Below are 19716 nucleotides of genomic sequence, written 5' to 3'. Positions count from 1 at the left end.
GCCACCGTAGGTTTAAAAACAGGCACACGTAAACCCAAGGGAACGTACCCGCTGGACACGAATGCCTTGGAGAGCTGCTACCCTGCAGGGGGTGGGCTGGTTGCCGCTGCTGCCGAGTCCCAGCTGCCCGTTTCCATTGTAGCCCCAGACAAAGACCTGAGAGAAAACGAGAGACACGATGCCCACAAAAGCCGAAAAACAGTCACGGTCTCTGTCGTGAGGTCAGCAGGACACTGAGAAGGCAGAAGGGCTTTTTGCAGCGACCTATGAAATGCCTTTCTTACCTCCCCGGTGTTCACCACTGCCATCGAGCACATCTGCCCGCAGGCTATGTTCACAACCACTTTATTCTGTAAGCAGCCGGTGACTCTTCGAGGGATCGGCTGATTGGCTGTTGATCCAGACCCTACCTGCCCGGAGTTATTATAACCCCACGCAAATACCTATTTGAAAGAAGAGATCAGTAAATGAAACACGCTAATATACAGAGTGTCTCAGTGGTACTTCTGGCCTCATCTTTGCCCTCCATGTGCTTGATATCCATAAATTCTCACAACTTAGGCAGGGAAGTTTCACAGGATGCATTCTCATAAAATATATTACTTTATAAAATTAGGTTATTGGCATTATCTATACAAACAGCAATAATTATAATCAAATGTCATATAATCCTTATAAAAGATCTATTTTGCCTCAGCCATAATTTCTAGTATTTGGGGAATTTTCCTTTTTGCAAATAACCCCCTTGAGTATAGCAACAGAGAAGTAACAATACATCCTTCAACACTGTGCAGCTACACAAATCCTTACCACATACAGGTACACGTCATGATATAAACACCATGACCATGAACTGCTAACAAGAATAAGATGAATGTGAGGTTGGTGGTTATTTTAATTAAATGATCATAGTTCCACGTCTGCTACAGGAATCTATATAATCTTATTGAAACCTTATGATCAGTGAGATTTAGGCTGACTATTCTCACCTCTCCATCAGATGTTAGCACCAAAGAATGGTAAGACCCACAGGCCACTTCAATGACTTGCTTGTTTGACAGATTAGTGGAGATATGATAGGGAACTAGACCAGCATTAGTTGTTCCGTTGCCCAGCTGACTGTAAGCGTTATGACCCCAGGTAAAGACCTCTCCTTCTGAAAACAAAAAGAAACATAACCGACTTTCAAAACAACTACTCATTATATGACAGTATATATATTACACACTTCCACAAATGGAAACTAAAAATTCACATGCGAAAGTTAATCAACTTCCCTATTCCACAAAACTCATTTTGTAAAAGAAAACATTTGGAAAGTTAAACTACATTCTGCCTCAAAGCAACAAGATGAAATTTAAATGGATGCAATTAAAATAACTGGAAGATAGGTTTTTGATAAATAACAGAGAAAAGGCTACCAAGAGAGAAAAAAAAGAACAACCCAGATTGAAATTCAAGACTGTAAGATTCTCTGAATCTTAACTTCCTTATTTATAAATGGTTACCCAGTTAATTTTTTAAATCTTTATTATATTACTTATTGTGCAGTACAATACATATTCAGGGCTTTGGGGGTAATCATAAGATTCTATTTCTTGATCTGGGCTGCAGAACATGGACGCATACTTTGTAATTATTTATAAAACTGTGTATATATATTTTATGAACTTTCTTGAATAAGGTATGTTTTAATGAGAATGTCTTATCAGTCTGAATGCATGAAAAAGCCACGAGAATATTTAAGTCCTTATACTACTGACACCAACTGGAGCCATCAGTCATTATTTAACATCGGAATCACAGAATGTTAAGAGACAGAGGGGATCTTAGAATGTAGCTTTAATCGCTTTGTTTGTAGATCAAGAATCTCAAGTTCAAAATGTCCAAAGTGAGATTCAGCATTCTAATGCAAAATAATTACACTTCTAAAGTAGGCTCACAGCACTGTCATTCTGATAACCAAAGTGCCAATAACTGCTAGATTCCACCGGCTACCTTTTCTTACTCTGATATCCAGATATGTTCATATTTCATACAGTCCAAAGCATAGACGAGTTCACAGGGCAGAGGCAGAAAGCCTTGCCCAGTCAAACAGTGTGTTCTCAGTGTAAGGGGTGGTCCCAGGCTTGCTCCTCAACAAATGAAGCAATGGCTAAAATTCTACCCTGTTCCTAGGTTACCTGTTGTTGCAAGGACAATGTGTGGCCCACTTCCATAGCTGAGGCAGGCGATTTTTTTGCCACTTAAAGAATCCAGTCTCCGAGGTTCAATGGTGCTCTGGACATCACCTAATCCCAAACAACCACAGCAGTTTGTGCCAAGCACAAAAATCTGTGGGGAAAAACCACCGTTAGCTCAAGCAGTTCTATTTCCGACAAACCTGTAATTACATTCAAAACAGGCATAGTCCCCTTACAGGAAAACTGTTTCATTATTTAATAAATAAGGATCTACTCTGTGCATTTTTTAAAATCTTAATGCCTTAGTTCCCCCAAGATCTTCAATTTAGCAAACCCATTACTAAAAATATGTGGCTGAATATTTTTCTTCAACATTACCTCATCATTTACCGTAGTATACAGAAGCTCATTGCTGGCACTGCCAAAGACACAGGCCTGACGAACTAACTGCAGTTCTGCCTCAGAACAAAGGGAGAAAATTGGCCACTTTCCCACATCTAACATCTTCAAAGACGACAGAGTAGCCTGGACTGGCTGAAAAAGAATTTTTTTTTTAATTATTAAAAAAATGATTCATAGAGAACACATTTTCTCTGCCCCCTTCTGTGTAAGAGTGCGCACTGGTGTGAGAAGAAACAAACCCTGTCTATTCTGGGGAATTGCTTTTACAGGTTCGACCACTTCGGACTGTTCTCACAACAACCAAGAGCCAGAGTCCCAGGATAGAATCAGATCTCACCTATTAATTTTCCTCAAAGACACTGGAACCATCCAACGCTGAACTCTGGGGAGCTGAATGCCTGGCAAGCACTTTCTGTGGCAGTTATGTCTTTAATGTAGCTTTGGAAAATAGGGTGAGGGTAAAAGCAGGAAAGAAGAGGGAATACTGCTGTTTCATTGGCTACCTGAGTCTTAGCAAAAGCAGCCCTTGGCAAAGGACAATGCCAAAGGTGACACCAAGGAAAATGTCCAGAAGTTTCAGTTCACGGGTCAGTTCTGACCATTCAGCTGGAGCAGTTGGTGGGTTCCCTCAAGCCCCTACTCAGATCTGGGGGCTGGTAGGAAGAAACACCCAGAAACTATGTGCATACACTTGCTATGATTGCTGTAACAAAGAACCACGAACTGAGGGGCTTAAACAACAGAACTTTATTTTCTCACAGTTCTGGAGGCTAAATTCAAAGTCAAGGTATCAGCTGGCTTGGTTCCTTCTAAGGGTTGTGAGGGGAAGATCTATCAGGCCTCTCCCCCAGGCCTGCAGAGGGCTGAATCTTCCAATATCTTTCACATCATCTTCCCCAAGTCTTTTTCTCTCTGTGTCTAAATTTCCCTCCTTTTATAAGGACACCAGTCATACTGAGTTGGGTCACCCTCATGACCTCCTCTTAACTAAATGATTTACATCTGCAGTGACCCCATTTCCAAATAAGGTCACCTTCCAGAATAATGAGGTATCTTAGTTCCTTTGGGCTGCTAAACCAAAATATCATAGAATGAGTAGCTTATAAACAACAAAAATTTGTATTTTACTGTTCTGGAGACTGGGAAGTCCAAGATCAAGGCACCGGCATGATTGTGTTCTGATGAAAGTGCCCTTCCTAGTTCAGAGCCCGTGTATTCTCACTATGTCCCCATGTGGTGGAAGGGGCTGGGGGTCTCTCTGGAGCCCCTTTTATAAAGCACTGATTCCATTCAGGAGGTTTCGCCCCTCATGACTTAAGCAACTTCTAAAGGCCCCACCTTCTAATATTAAAACCATTACCTTTGAGGGTTAGGATTTTAGCATATGAATTTGGGGGGGATAAAATCAAACCCAGCACAGCACCCATTAAGGTTACAAGCAGCCACACTCCCATAAGAGCATTCAATGTGGACACGATGAAGCTTCCTTAAAGAGAGCTTTTACATATTTGCTATGTGGTAATCACTTCAGTCATGTCCGACACTGTGTGAGCCCATGGACTGTGGTTCTCCAGGCTCCTCTGTCTATGGGATTCTCCAGGCAAGAATACTGGAGTGGGTTGTCATGCCCTTCTCTACTTGTTATACTGGAAATATATACACTTACACACTTTTCAACTTCCAAAAATGTTTAAGATTACAGTAAAATTACATAATGGCCAACAGGGCTATCAAATGGCATTTCCCTCAATAATCACCACGTCCTGTGCTGTGCTTAGTCGCTCAATCACGTCTGACTCTTTGAGACCCTATGGACTGTAGCCCACCAGGCTTCTCTGTCCATGGGGATTCTCCAGGCAAGAATACTGGAGTGGTTTGCCAGGCCCTCCTCCAAGGGATTTTCCTAACCCAGGGATCAAACCCAGTCTCCCTCATTGCAGGCAGATTCTTTCCTGTCTGAGTCACCAGGGAAGCCCAAGAATAATGGAGTGGGTAGCCTATCCCTTCTCCAGGGGCACTTCCTGATCCAGGATCGAACGAGGGTCTCCTGCATTGCAGGAGGATTCTTTACCAGCTGAGCCACCCAGGAAGCCCCAATAATCACCATACTCTACCTTTAAAGGAATAAAGAATTTTCTAAGGCCTGTCTTTTCCATCAGATATTAAGTCCATCTTACCAGGTATATGTTCTAGTAGAGAGAAGATCAGACTAGCTAAAGGAGTCAGGGGAAATTAATTTATTTATTATAAGGACTTCGCTCACAAGATTATGGAGGTGCAGAAGTCCTACATCTGCATTTGCAAACTGAAGACCCAGGAAAGCTGATGACATAATTCAATCTAAGTCCAAAAGCCTGAGAACCAGAAGAGACAACAATGTAAACCCCAGCCCGAGGGCAGAGGATGAAATGAGATCTCCCAGATAAATCAGGGAGGCAGGGAAAAAAGGATGAATTCTTCCTTCCTCTGCCTTCTGTTCCATTCAGGTTCTCAACACACTGGAGGAAACTCGCCCACACTGAGAAGGGCAACCCATTTACTAAGTCTGCCAATTCTAGTGCTATTCTCATCTGGAAACACCCTCACAGACACACCCAGAGATGTTTAACCTGGGCACGAGGGGCCCACTCAAGTTGACACATATAGTGAGCTGTGTGAAGACACACGGTGAAGAGGGCCATGTGAAGACAGAGGCAGAGACCAGAGTGGTACAGCTACAATCCTGGAACACCAGGGAGTGCCAGGAGGCAGCAGAAGGGGGAGGAGGCGGGAGGACTTCTTCCCTTGAGACTTCAGAGAGCGTGGTCCTGCCAACACCATGATTTCAGACTTCAAGCCCCCAGAACTGTCAGAGAATAGATTTCTGCTGTTTTAAAACACCTGAATTGTGGTGCTTTGTCAGGGCGGAAACTAATGTGAAGAAACCAACACAGAGGGGAAGCAGTTCGTCAATGCCAGCAGCATCACTCTCACGAGCGGCAGAGCCTCCCCTAGGGCCAATCTGGCCACTGCTCCCCACTACGCCACTCAAACTGCAAGATCCTGTCCGGACAGTGATGTCTCCTATTATCTTTGGGGCCCCGGTGATGCTAATGACAGAACCTTGATATGTCAGCTTTGAATCTAAGCTTCTAAATTACCCACCTCATTATACTAGGACGGAATTTTATTTACTATGAGCTTCCTCTTAACTTCCTTCATTTTAATGTTTTTTCCTTTTTAAGTCATTAATTTTCAGAAAGAACAATGTTTGGGATATGGCATGAAATATTTCATGGAGACATGCTAATGTGCTAGTTAAAGGGGTTCTTACATATTCTTGATACTCCTCTTCTTCACAAGTGAAGGACACACACAGCGCTGTCCTCATGTTACCTGGGAGGAGCCTGAGGGTCAGAGGGACTAAGAAATCCTCCACATCACTAGCTTCTGAGTGGATGGACCAGATTTCTTTCCACACATCATCTGTGGCTGAGTAAAAAGTTCACATACAAAGTGACACTCCTGGCAGACCCAGTGTTTGCTCACACTTGTAGGGTCTGGGCTGTTGTGCTCATGAAGTCTTTAGTGAACAAGGCAATGCCCACCACAGGTTGTCTTTCCAAGAACAGGACAGACAGCGACATACAACAAGAACATAAGTAGTATACAGTGATTGACTGCTACCTCATTTTTTCCTTTCAAGCAGATTTTTGGATTTTGATTGCTACAAAATCAAGTGGTTTCTTAGATGCCCAGACAGCATATTAAAAAGCAGAGACATTACTTTGTCAACAAAGGTCCGTCTAGTCAAAACTATGATTTTTCCAGTAGTCATGTATGGATGTGAGAGTTGGACTGTGAAGAAAGCTGAGCACCAAAGAATTGATGCTTTTGAACTGTGGTGTTGGAGAAGACTCTTGAGAGTCCCTTGGACTGTAAGGAGATACAACCAATCCATCCTAAAGGATCAGTCCTGGGTGTTCATTGGAAGGACTGATGTTGAAGCTGAAACTCCAATACTCTGGCCACCTGATATGAAGAGCTGACTCATTTGAAAAGACCCTGATGCTGCAAAAGATTGAGGACAGGAGGAGAAGGGGACGACAGAGGATGAGATGGTTGGATGGCATCACCGACTCAACGGACATGGGTTTGGGTAGACTCCGGGAGCTGGTAATGGAAAGGGAGGCCTGGCATGCTGCGGTTCATGGGGTCTCAAAGAGCTGGACACGACTGAGCGACTGAACTGAACTGAACTGAACTGAACTAGAAGCCTAGAATCTGGCTGTCAATCCAGCCAGCTCTTTAACACTTATCTACAAATCATTAGTTCTGAGCTTGCCTCCTGGCCCACTTCTACAAAACCTATGGTACCCAACCCATAACTCTACTGACCAGTGGGATTCCGGTGTGTGGATCTGGGACATCACCTGCAGTGGTACATTTGGTAAAGAAGACTACTGGGTGAGAGAACATTGGGTCTGATGGTATCAATGAACATTTACCAAGTATCAGATACCAAGACAAAAATACGTAGTTATTGCCTTCATGGAGCTCACAACTTAATAGACAACAAATAATTACAATATAACCTAAATACAACACAAATGTGAATATTGCTTTTTAAATCTCTGCCAGAAGGCTGGTTGCTGGAGGTGAGTCATCAAAATTCATTTTTTTCTAATTCTATGGGGAAACTTTTTCATAGAAAACTGATAATTTATAAAATGCACTTTTTAAATATTCTTTTTTAAAGTAAGTGTTTAACATCACTCTCAAGGAATTGAGCATCTTTGTTCTTTGAAGAAAAATACATTCTTCTGTCTGGCATAATCATGAGCATATATAGTTACATCAGATCAGTTGCTCAGTCGTGTCTGACTCTTTCCGACCCCATGAATCACAGCATGCCAGGCCTCCCTGTCCATCACCAACTCCCGGAGTTCACTCAGACTCACGTCCATCGAGTCAGTGATGCCATCCAGCCATCTCATTCTCTGTCGTCCCCTTCTCCTCCTGCCCCCAATCCCTCCCAGCACCAGGAGTCTTTTCCAATGAGTCAACTCTTCACATGAGGTGGCCAAAGTACTGGAGTTTCAGCTTTAGCATCATTCCTTCCAAAGAAATCCCAGGGCTGATCTCCTTCAGAATGGACTGGTTGGATCTCCTTGCAGTCCAAGGGCCTCGCAAGAGTCTTCTCCAACACCACAGTTCAAAAGCATCAATTCTTTGGTGCTCAGCCTTCTTCACAGTCCAACTCTCACATCCATACATGACCACAGAAAAAACCATAGCCTTGACTAGATGAACCTTTGTTGGCAAAGTAATGTCTCTGCTTTTGAATACGCTATCTAGGTTGGTCATAACTTTCCTTCCAAGGAGTAAGCGTCTTTTAATTTCATGGCTGCAGTCACCATCTGCAGTGATTTTGGAGCCCAGAAAAATAAAGTCTGACACTGTTTCCTCTGTTTCCCCATCTATTTCCCATGAAGTGGTGGGACCGGATGCCATGATCTTCGTTTTCTGAATGTTGAGCTTTAAGCCAACTTTTTCACTCGGCACTTTCACTTTCATCAAGAGGCTTTTGAGTTTCTCTTCACTTTCTGCCATAAGGGTGGTATCATCTGCATATCTGAAGTTATTGATATTTCTCCTGGCAATCTTGATCCCAGTTTGTGTTTCCTGCAGTCCATTCCCTGTGTGTGTATATATATACATACACACACATACTTCAGGCTGCAGCCCATAGGGTCGCACAGAGTCGGACACAACTAAAGTGACCTAGCACCTATGCACGCATACACTGTATACAGTAAGAGTGTACGTAAAGATCCACACACTTTAGGAGCCTCAATCACACCATGGCCAACCTGCATGACAGCAGGCATCTCTGCAGAAGGCACCCAACCACCTCTGGACCCAACTGTTAAGTTAGGGATTGGCTGAGCAGGAGCCAAGAGTGGGCAATTAAAAAATCTGTAGGGGAAAAATACACTACAAGGGCATGAAAGCTTGACATTTACATCGTTAAGATCACATCCCCGGAATCTGCATCCTGGCCTGGACCCTCCTTTTCCTACACAACTCACCAACACAGGTGAGAATTAACCCTAGGCCAGCTCACCTTCACTACTTTGCTCACATCCAGGTCACCTCTCTCATCTTTCATGGGCATCTGTTTGGAAAGGCAAAGTGGTGAAATTTTATTATTAGCTCAAGGAGAACATAATTAAGGAAATACATCTCCATAAAGTTAGATACCAAAATGCATTATTCCTTTGAGTGTGTGCTCTCCGTATTAACTCTGCTCCTGCATGCATACGAAGGACAAGAGAATTATGACACTTAACTATGGACAATTATTAAGTTGCCACAATGCAATTTTACAATACAGCATACAAAAACAGAATTAAGATTACATAGCAGGCATGCATAGTCAAAAAAAAAAAAAAAACCTTCAAAAATAACAGCAGATACCTCACCCTTTAAGGATTTTCTGGCAGCATAACACCATGTAATAAAGTAATTTCGTTGCTAATGCTGTGAGCCTGTTATTTCACCAAATCTGTTCCCAGAAAACAACAAAGAAATCTTCTATGAATATTCTGTAAGACTTTCAGGTTCTACAGACTGCTTTTCAAGCTACTCTCCTACAGAAGCTCATAAACGAGCACTTCAACTCAGCGCACAGCAGTACTATGGCTGGGGTTGCTGTCTATGGCTCACAGTGCTGTCTTGTACACCATGCCGGCTGTGATAATGATTTACGTCTTTTACCGCATTTTGACTATATTTTCTAAAAAGTGGAAAACAGAAAAATGAAAGTTAACGGTGGCAGTTAACATTAAGCTGTTAACGCTGAAAAGATGTTTCATAAATTTAATAAAATCAACACAAGATGGAGATGGATGTGCCTGCTGAAAGATGTGAAACTTTCAACGTTAGTTGGGACACTGACGAGAGTTAAGCTGGTTGATTGTGACAGAAATGAAATAAAGAATATCTGCGATGAATTAAGGATGTATCATTGAAGATTAACTATTTTGAATTTATTATTATTTTTTTAAATCTCTGGCAGTGGAGCAAACATTGTTCAACCCAGACCCTTCTGTAGGACAGCATTATCTGTGGAGGGTTTCCCTGGTGATTCAGCAGTAAAGAATTTACCTGCCAATGCAGGAGATACGAGTTCGATCCCTGTGTCAGAAAGATCCCCTAAAGAAGGACGTGGCAACCCACTCCAGGAGAACTTGCCTGGAGAATCCCATGGACAGAGGAGCCTGGTGGGCTACAGTCCATGGGGTTATAAACAGTTGGACTCAACTGAGAGACTAAACAGCATTATCTGTGGAAGTAGGGCTGGCCTCCTCCTCATCCAGCTCAAACGTCACCACCTCTGGGAACCCCTCCTCTAACCCTCGGACAATCCCCACATCCCCTGCTGGCCCCAGGCATTCTGCACGCCCACAACAGTGACCTGCCAGCGTCTCAGCCGCTACACTGTGAGCCCTGCGAAGAAAGACACGAGCTCACTGATCTTCCTAGTGAATGACCAACAGCTGTTTGACAAAGTTTCTTTTACATGACAGAAAATACATGCTCCACGGGCATGATTTTTCTAACCTTGCCACTTTTTCCATAGAGAACACAGAGAAGGAAAAGTTCATCTTCCACATAGTCCTCCATGGTTCTGTGTAGTCCCTGAGGAAAAAGTATGTAGTAAAATCAGGATACCATGTGTCGAGTGAAACTGGATAGGTTAAAATTACTTTACTTCTAATTAATGCTTCCCTGATAGTTCAGTTAGTAAAGAATCCACCTGCAATGCAGGAGACCCCAGTTCGATTCCTGGGTTGGGAAGATCTGCTGGAGAAGGGACAGGCTACCCACTCCAGTATTCTTGGGCTTCCCCTGTGGCTCAGCTGGTAAAGAATCCGCCTGCAACGTGGGAGACCTGGGTTCAATCCCTGGGTTGGGAAGATCCCCGGGAGAAGGGAAAGGCTACCCACTCCAGTATTCTGGCCTGCAGAGTTTCATCGACTATACAGCCATGGGGTCGCAAAGAGTCAAACACGACAGAGTGACTTTCACTTTTCACTTTTCTAGTTAACAGAGAAAAGAAGCTAAGTTCAAATATAGTGAAGGGAATTAAGTTTGGGGCATGGGCGTTAACAGCTATAAAACATAAAAATGTTTTAACTGTTGTTCTCTGATGAGAATCCTTCAGCAGAGGTGTGTAAAATAATCCCAGGATAAACGTATATTCCCTAGTAGAAGATAAACATCTACTAGGGAATGAGTAGAAAATTTTCATTTCAGAGTTTACTTCCTAGAGATAAGAAAAAATAAATTTTGGACCTTGGTCAAACTTCCTCTGGGACTGGAAAGTTCCAAATCTCTGTGAAGAGCAAACTTATCAATTCTCAGCTTCACTGAAGAGTATATGATTTGCTAAGTGGGGGAAAAAAATGAACGAATGAAAAGGACGAAAGGATGAATGAACAAATGTGACTGTGTTACCTTAGACCTTAACAAAAAATCTGAAAAAACAGCCGCCAAACATGTAGCCATCGCACTGAATGTTCTTGCCTTAATTAACTGTCTCCACAATGACTACCTTCTACCACATACAAGTAACAGCAGAAGCAGCCCTGTCACAAAATATGCAGGATGTCTGGAATCTGGTTAAACTGTTACACAATTATCACTAAAAATAAATAGGAATAAATATTCTCTCTCCCCCTAAAAGCAATTTAATGTAATCATGTCAAACAATGTTGACACTCTGATTTACTAGGTTGGCTTCTATCTACTCAGATAAAACCCAGAATTCAAGTGCTAACATCGGAACATCTTTCTTGAAGTTTGTTACCTACAAGCAGTTAGAGCCTAGCAATAGATAAAAGCAATCACCAAAATAAGAGTAACTCTTAACAGTGTACTTATCGATGTTTTATATTCACTTGAGGATACTGGTAAAATTATGTTTTCTTCAGCTATAAAAAGGTCTCTTAGCATATACGGAATAATAAATGATACTTTCAGAATAATAGTTACTCAAACGATGGCAATAATACAAATCATTACTTCTAATGTTTGGAAAAAATACACTTGTTGAGAAAAGGATCACTTAGACTTTCCTCACTTATAAATTTCTAAAATTTGATCTGGCTGCCAATATGGAAAAAATCATTTCATGTGGCAGTTATTCCTATATCATCTGTCTTCTCTATTAATCTGCAAGCTCCTTCCGAGAGGGGACCATGAGCCCACACACTGCAACTAGAGAGTAGCCCCTGCTCTCTGCAACTACAGAAAAGCCTGAGCAGCAACGGAGATCCAGCACAGCCAAAGATAAACAGGTAAGTTATAACTAAACAGAAAAAAGGGAGGGGATCATGAGCCAGCCACTGCTGTTACCACCACAACACGCGGCTCAGAGGAAAACACAAGATATTTGTTGAAAGCATCTTTTGAATACAGCCTTTTGTTGACTGCAGACAGTCTATACTGGAGTTTCTTCTCTTTTTGCCTCATCCTAACTGGAAAGATCTTTTCCATAGCTGCCCCCAGTTTATTGGAATAAAAGATAAAAAGATAGGTGAGGGAAGAGAAGACAAAGGAGAAGAGCAGAGGAAGAGAATTCAAAGGCAAAAAAAAAGAAACAAGAGAAAGAAACCGGATCTAATTAGAGAAGTGACTGCCTCTTGCTGGACTTCGGGACACCTCTGTTCCTAGTAGAAGGAAATCCTGCTAATATGCTGAGATCATGCCACAGTAATCCTGGGGTTTGTTTTGTTTCCCCACCACATCCTTCCACCACTGTAGATAACTAATTTCACTGGTTTCTGGTTTGTTTCTGTTTCTTTTTTTTTTTTTTCTTTTCATACATGATATTTTACATGTTTCAATTTGTTTCTTTTTGCAAAATAAGTATATATATTTATGTGTTTTTATTTCCCAATTCCTCCTTATACAAAAAATAGCATACTTCACATACTCTTTTGTGATCTATTTTTTTCACCTAACAATGTATCCTGGAAAGTACTCTGTATAAGCTAATAGAAATTTTTAAACACCAGCATATCCTGGGTGCTCAAGGAAACAAAAAAATAGCTCTTCTCAGTGTCTTTGATTAATTGCAACTATCTTAACTCTTTAAAAATTGGAATGGTGTAAAACAGGCCATTCCATTTATTTGACTAATCAGGTTAAGACATAATTACACGTATGGCAGATGAAAATTACCATACTCAAAGAAATCACATTCAGTAAGATTCAATTAACACTAAATATAATATTAACTTCATTTTTGTCGGAATGCCTTTGAAGATTTAAAAATGGTTCACAATTAATTACTATTATGCAGTACTATGAAAAAAATGTCAAAATCTGTAGCACTGTGGAAAATGGGTTTTGTTTTTCTTTTTTCTGGTCTTGTCGCATATTACAGCATCTTAGTTCTCTAATCAGGGATTGGACGCACACCCAAGGCAGTGTGTGGAGTCGCAACCACTGGACCACCAGGGAATTCCCTGGTTGGTTTTTTAACATTATTCCGATGTGATATAAATATAATAGAGAAAACTAGCTTCCCCAATTTACACTACTTGAAGAATACAGTTTGTGGAATATATGTGAGGATTATAATCATCTCATCTTGTTATTTATTTGATTTCACCTGGCTATTATTAATAACAATGTTATAGTAATATATCAACATATACATCTTAAAATTCATTAATACACATACAGAATACCACATCAATGATGTGATAAATATGAATTCTAAATAACAGGAACAATAATAATAGTTAAAATAAATAGTTACCCAAACTATTGCCAAACACTAAGTGCCTTATCTCATTTAATCTTTATAATAGCCAAAAGAAACAGATATCATCACTGCCTCTGTTTAACAGACATATTTCAATACTTTGACCAACAGTCACCAGCCAGGCAGGGTTGGAGCCAGGATTCATTTCAATGCCTTCGATCTTGGGACTTTCCCCTGTACTGCAGGGATATTTTAAGTTTTCTTGTGTACATTACAGATGGTTTCATTTTGTACTGACTGGTTGGGAATATTCCCTCCAAAAATGTTTGTACCTGATTGTTTTAAATTTCTGGAGCCCAGTATTCAGTCATCTTTAATCCCCTTCCTTCTAGATTTTTGTGAAGTTGTGTTCTAGAGTAAGGTTAATGTGACTGAAAACAAAAATACATAAATAAATTCTATTACAGAAAAATAGAAAAGAAAAAGAACATACCATCTTGCATAGAACATACCACTGGCTTCAAAAAGCCAGTATTTATCTGAGAAAAATAGAGTTTAAAAATTGTATCACTTAAATTTACTATTAGAAAGTCAGCAGTTGAGGTGCTCAATTATAAAAAGAATTAATATTATAAAATATAACTTTCAGATATTATAAGTTTGGGGACAAGGCTTCAACAATATGGACACTGAAACTTACCAAAAGACACTTAAAGTTTAAGCTACAGTATTTCAACACAGAAAGTGCAAGGGAAACCAACTGGAAAAGGAAAAAAGCAAACTTTTCAAATTTTGGAAGAAGGTATAGAAAGTATCTTTACAACCTTAGGGCAGGGAAAGATTTCTTAACTGAGACACAAAAGCACAAACCACGAAGAAAAGTCTGGTAAATTTTACCACACTAAAGCTTAAAACTTTGGCATTATAAAAGACAAAATGAACAAAAGGAAAAACATGCCACAGAGTTGGAAAACATATTTTCAACATATATAACTGATAGCTGGCAAATAATTTGTATCCATAATATATGAAGAATACCCAAAAGCAGAAAAGGAGAGACAAACAATCCAATTTAGAAATGGGAAAAGGACAGAGGCAATGCACAGAAGAAGAAATTAACAAACATATCCACAGAATGTATCATGGAAATGTAATCACAATGAGATAGAACTCACCAATCAGATCTGCAAAATTCAAGGGGATAATACACAGTGTTAGTGAGGATAAAGATCAAAAGGCACATTTTACTCATATTACTGGAAGGAATGTAAACTGGTACAATTACTTTTAGAGCAACTTAACAATATTTAGCGGAGAAGGCAATGGCACCCCACTCCAGTACTCTTGCCTGGAAAATCCATGGACGGAGGAGCCCGGTAGACTGCAGTCCATGGGGTCGCTAAGAGTCGAACATGACTTTCACTTTTTACTTTCATGCATTGTAGAAGGAAATGGCAACCCACTCCAGTGTTCTTGCCTGGAGAATCCCAAGGACAGGGAAGCCTGGTGGGCTGCCATCTATGGGGTTGCACAGAGTTGGACACGACTGAAGCGACTTAGCAGCAGCAACAATATTTAGACCAGAACAGTATCTTTCAAGCTTTTTTGATACATATCTGTACCTGAAACAAAAGTTTCACAAAATAATTCTTACCCTTGCTACATGAGATACTAAGGGATATCCTCTTTCCTATTTTTTTCTATTTTACATTATTCTATTCTACCCGGGAGATAGTGAAGGGCTCCAGGAGATAGTAAAGGACAGGGAAGTCTGGCATGCTACAGTTCACAGGGTCACAAAGAGTCGGATACAACTCAGCGACTGGACAACAGTTCTACTCCTACCCTAATTTATCTTTTTCTATTTAATTTTACAATGTTGGTTTCAGCCCACTAAGATAACTTCAAGATCATTAATAAGTCACGTCCTGGAAAACATTAGCCTAGATGAAACTCTAGAGCATATACAAAATTGTTTGCAATAGGAAAACATTAGAAATAGTGCATAGAACTGATCAACAGGCTCCATCAACAAAATTTACAAAACGTACATACTGCACAACAATTAAATTATCTAGAATCAACACAGATTAGTCTCCAAAACAATTCTGATCAAAAATCACTGTCATAGAATACTGCATATGATACACTATTTGATAAAGTTTTAAACATGCAGAAAACAATACTATTTTAATGTGTAATGGATACTGACATACCCATGGCTGGACTTTGATGGAAATGTTTTCATAACAAAGTTCAGACCAGAGGTAATGCCAAAGGCAAAATTTGCCATGTAATTCTATCAATGAATTAGTGTAATTTGGTTTTTCCAATTGACAAGAAAATTTTCAAGATTTTAAGCTTAAGTTAATCATCGGAGTATGAAGGAAGGATACGGTTACCCAACAGTAAGGAAAACAAAATTGTAGAATCAGAATAAACCATTCTAATACTGTCTTTACCATGAACATAGGAATTCAATGAAGGCTTGATACTGACAATTCATAAACCACAATTTCTTTCATCATAAGATAAAATTCTACCAACAGCACAGGAAGATATTAACTCAATAACATAGAAAAAGGAGAGTATCTTAAATGCCAGGGAAGAAGGATCTGAAATAGGAAAAAAGTGCATTACAATGTGATTTTACTTCTGCTCTCACTCTGCTTGCAAATTTCCCCCATTTCTGAACAGGAGGGAGCCCCAGGGCAGAGGCTGGCATTTGCACCGGGAAGCTCTTCTTCACAGTGACAGTGTCACGGCATAAGATCACCCCATATGATACCCACAATATATGCTGCTTTACTGTTTTCTCCTTATGTGTATTTTGGGATATATAACTTGGCTCATGTATTTACTGAATTACTCAAATTAAAAAGTGCGTTGTGCTTTGAAAAATAGTTTCTTATGCATTTCCTCATTTTGTTGAAATGTAATGAAAGAACAATGTTATTATGGAATTTTAACATACTGATATTTTGCCTTGCAATATAAAAAGAAATAGAAGAATAAGTACCTTTTCCAGCCAGAAGCTCCTGCTACTGACATCTGCCTTCAGAGGTTCCAAACAAGACACTCAAGAGCCAACGTTCCAAGTTTTTTAAGAGTAATTTTCGTTTTTTCCGCCACAACACATGGCATGTGGGGTCTTAGCTCCCTGACCAGGAATTGAACCTATGGCCCCTGCAGTGGAAGCACAGAGTCCTAACCACTAGACCACCAGCAAATTCCCACAAGAGTAACTTCCAAAACCAAATATATATCAACTTAGGTAATCTTTTGCATGACATTTCCTACTTTGGCTGTTTCTCTAAACTTGCATAGTTCAATAATTTATTTCTAAACTATCCCTGTTTGGGACAGATAACTCCTTTCTGTACATACTGTATTTTGAGAGTTTTATCTGTACTTTTAATAATAACACAGTTAAAGATCAGTGGACAGGACAACAGTCTTTCAGTAACTGAACACAATAAACATACTCATTCCTAATCCTCTTGAAGAACAGATCAAATAATTCATTTTTCTGTACAAAGCATATAATAAGCAATCTCTACATGTTATTACTGGTAATCAGTATTATTCAGTGTTTGTTAATATGGCACTGTATCATATTACTTGATAATACCTCTGACCTAATTAATTAAACTGATAAATGGACATTCATTTGCCTAATTCATTCAACAGATATTGATTTAGTGCCTGCAGGAGGCACTAAATTGAAAGCAAATATGTAAAAAAATAAAAATAACATGGAGCAAAAGGATCTCCAGCTCATAGCTGCCTGTGTCAATATTACCCCAACCCAGTAGTAAGCATAGGCCTTAAGCACTAATAAACTAGACACACTATCTATCAGAGAATGCATTTTCCATGGAAATTGTTATTGTGCAGTTAATTAGAAGCTCCTAAATGCCGGTACCTGTTCTCTAGAAGTGATCCCAGAAGAAAAATGAAAAATAAGAAAATTATTTTTTTGCAGAGAAAGCCTCAAAGCTCAGTTGGTAAAGAATCCGCCGGCAATGCAGGAGACCCTGGTTTGATTCCTGGGTCGGGAAGATCCCCTGGAGAGGGGAAAGGCTACCCACTCCAGTATTCTGGCCTGGAGAATTCCATGGAGAAGTCCATGGGGGTCACAAAGAGTCGGACACGACTGAGAATAAGCCCAGTGTCATATATTTTCAAAATTCAACTTCACAGTATGAAATCAACTCTAAAGCTATACTTGAGAAACTTAATATATAAAAAAGTTTTCTTGCAATACAATGCTCAACGCTTTTTCAACAAATCTGCCTATCTGGGCAACACAGCTGATGATGCTTTTATAATCAAAGAAATAGGGCATGAAGGAAAACCAATGTCTTTTAGGACACCAACATACAGCTTACAGAATCAGTGTGTTAATGAGCTCCAGACCAAGTAAATGTCAATGGAGTAACGACGGTGCCCACCTGCATGCTTACCTGAGTCCTTAAATGGTATGTCTTCTGAAAGTTAGAAGTAATATAAAAATGTATAAATGTAATATAAGATAATTAAACATGATCCCAATTATCCCTTGCCAAAAAGAATGGTAGGCATAACTTACCTCCACTTGAAAATGAGGTGTCATAAACCAATGACAAATGACAGTAAGATCCCTCCTATAAAACTGCCAACTAAAGTGGGTCAATTATAGACAGGATGGACAAGCCTGAAAAACTAAAGGCCCAACTAAAACCAAAGCACAACTTCAAAGGGAATGGTATTGCCACATGTTTAAGATAAACAGCAAAATGACTTATGAAACACAGAAACACAGTTGCCATTTTAATGATTTCATTTGTAAACAGTTTCCATATTTCACAAAGAGTGATGAAGCAGATCTTCAATCCAAAGCAAAGTTGCATTTAGTTGGAAGAGATTACCGAGCTTATCAGCATTGATCTTTTCAGAGAAGCACGGCAAAACTGCCACTTTCAAATATGAAAAATCATCAACATTAACTATACAAATATTTTTAGATTGCGGCTCAAGACGGTAAAGAATCTGCCCACAATGCGGGAGACCTGGGTTTGATCTCTGGGTCAGGAAGACCTCCTGGAGAAGGGAATGACTACCACTCCAGTATTCTTGCTTGGAGAATACCATGGAAAGAGGAACCAGAGTCGGACACAACTGAGCAACTAACACTTTCACTTTCACACACTAGCTAAAATGAACAGGTACTTGAGACATTTGTAAATCCATTTGAAATTTAGATCCTTATAGATCTAATATAATTTTTTTAAGCCCTTTAACATGCCTATTAAATAGCATCCTGTTAAAGATCTCTGCCCCACAATGTAACTTTAACATGGCCTTCAACAAGGCCAACAACCCTTGGCCTTGGCTCATTTCCATTTGCAATTCACACTGTTCAGTCAAATACACTCAGCATAATACAGAATATATTATAATGTGATCACAATTCATGATTTACTCACATACTATCATCCACTGGTACATGTCAGCTCAAAATGTCTTCCATGGGGACATATACATACTAGATATGAGTTCAGGTTAGATCAGCAAGGCTGAGATATATAAAAGGTACACTCCAATGTCAGATTAATGCTGAAAAAAACTGTTATGTCTTAAATTCCCTGGAGACTTTCATGTTAAAATGAGCTCGCCACGTGAATCAGACAAACGTCCCTTCTGAATAATGAAAGCAAGGAGGATCCTTCCAGCCTTCCATTGAAGGACACTATGACTATCCCTTTCAGAGAAGGAAGTTTACCTGCTCCTTTTAAGTAAATATCCTCATTTAGGGCTTCCCTGGTGGCCCAGTGGTTAAGAATCCACTTGCCAATGCAGTGGACACAGGTTTGATCCCTGGGCCGGGAAGAGCCCACATGCCACGGGGCAACTCAGCCTGTGCGTCACAACTACTGAAGCCTGTGTGCCTAGCAAGAGAAACCACGGCTATGAGAAGCCTGGGCATGGTAACAAAGAATAGCCCCTGCACAAAAGTGAAGACCTGTGCAGTCAAAAACAAACAAGCAAACATATTTAAAAAAAAAACAAAACACCTCATTCAGCCCTCCATGTTCAGCTTTGAACAGGAGTCCCTGATGTCACACTGCAACCCTGATCATTCCATTCCATAATTCCATTCCCTTTCAAAGAGATTCTCAAATCTTTCCTGGTCAATTCTGATTTACAGGAAGTCAATTTCAGTAAACCTCAAAGGTAACAGCATCCTAGGGGCATTTTAATTTCACTTTAGCCATGTGATAAATCCAAAATTAAATATGACAAACTCCTAGAGTCATCAGCAAATCCCCTGGGTACTCTACATTTATAGTTTTAGATTAATAGCTTTTGATGTTTAAACACAGTGTCTGT

The 19716-nt window shown here is 40.1% G+C and overlaps 1 protein-coding gene across 10 annotated transcripts in view; it reads right to left on the bottom strand.

Moving 5' to 3' along the window:
* The window catches only part of RCBTB2 (RCC1 and BTB domain containing protein 2), a 42901-nt gene that overhangs the window by 19962 nt on the left and 3223 nt on the right, over positions 1 to 19716 (bottom strand). For 4 of the 10 annotated variants that reach the window (XM_006063599.4, XM_044926978.2, XM_044926975.2 and 1 more), the window contains exons 2-7: positions 8692 to 8742; positions 2562 to 2717; positions 2184 to 2334; positions 990 to 1156; positions 285 to 443; positions 49 to 156 (exon numbers count right to left, since the gene is read on the bottom strand). In XM_006063599.4, the coding sequence (XP_006063661.1) occupies positions 49 to 156; positions 285 to 443; positions 990 to 1156; positions 2184 to 2334; positions 2562 to 2717; positions 8692 to 8742 (792 nt within the window). Of the gene's footprint in view, positions 1 to 48; positions 157 to 284; positions 444 to 989; positions 1157 to 2183; positions 2335 to 2561; positions 2718 to 2922; positions 3009 to 8691; positions 8743 to 9049; positions 9133 to 10190; positions 10269 to 13676; positions 13776 to 19716 lie in introns of those variants that run through there. The other 6 variants (XM_044926976.2, XM_044926974.2, XM_044926977.2 and 3 more) reach the window with 6 other exon arrangements.

Source organism: Bubalus bubalis, chromosome 13 (genome assembly GCF_019923935.1).
Source record: "Bubalus bubalis isolate 160015118507 breed Murrah chromosome 13, NDDB_SH_1, whole genome shotgun sequence".
NCBI classification, from domain to species: Eukaryota; Metazoa; Chordata; class Mammalia; order Artiodactyla; family Bovidae; genus Bubalus; species Bubalus bubalis.
The sequence above is the reverse complement of the archived record's forward strand: the minus strand, read 5'-3'. Positions and strand labels throughout refer to the sequence as shown.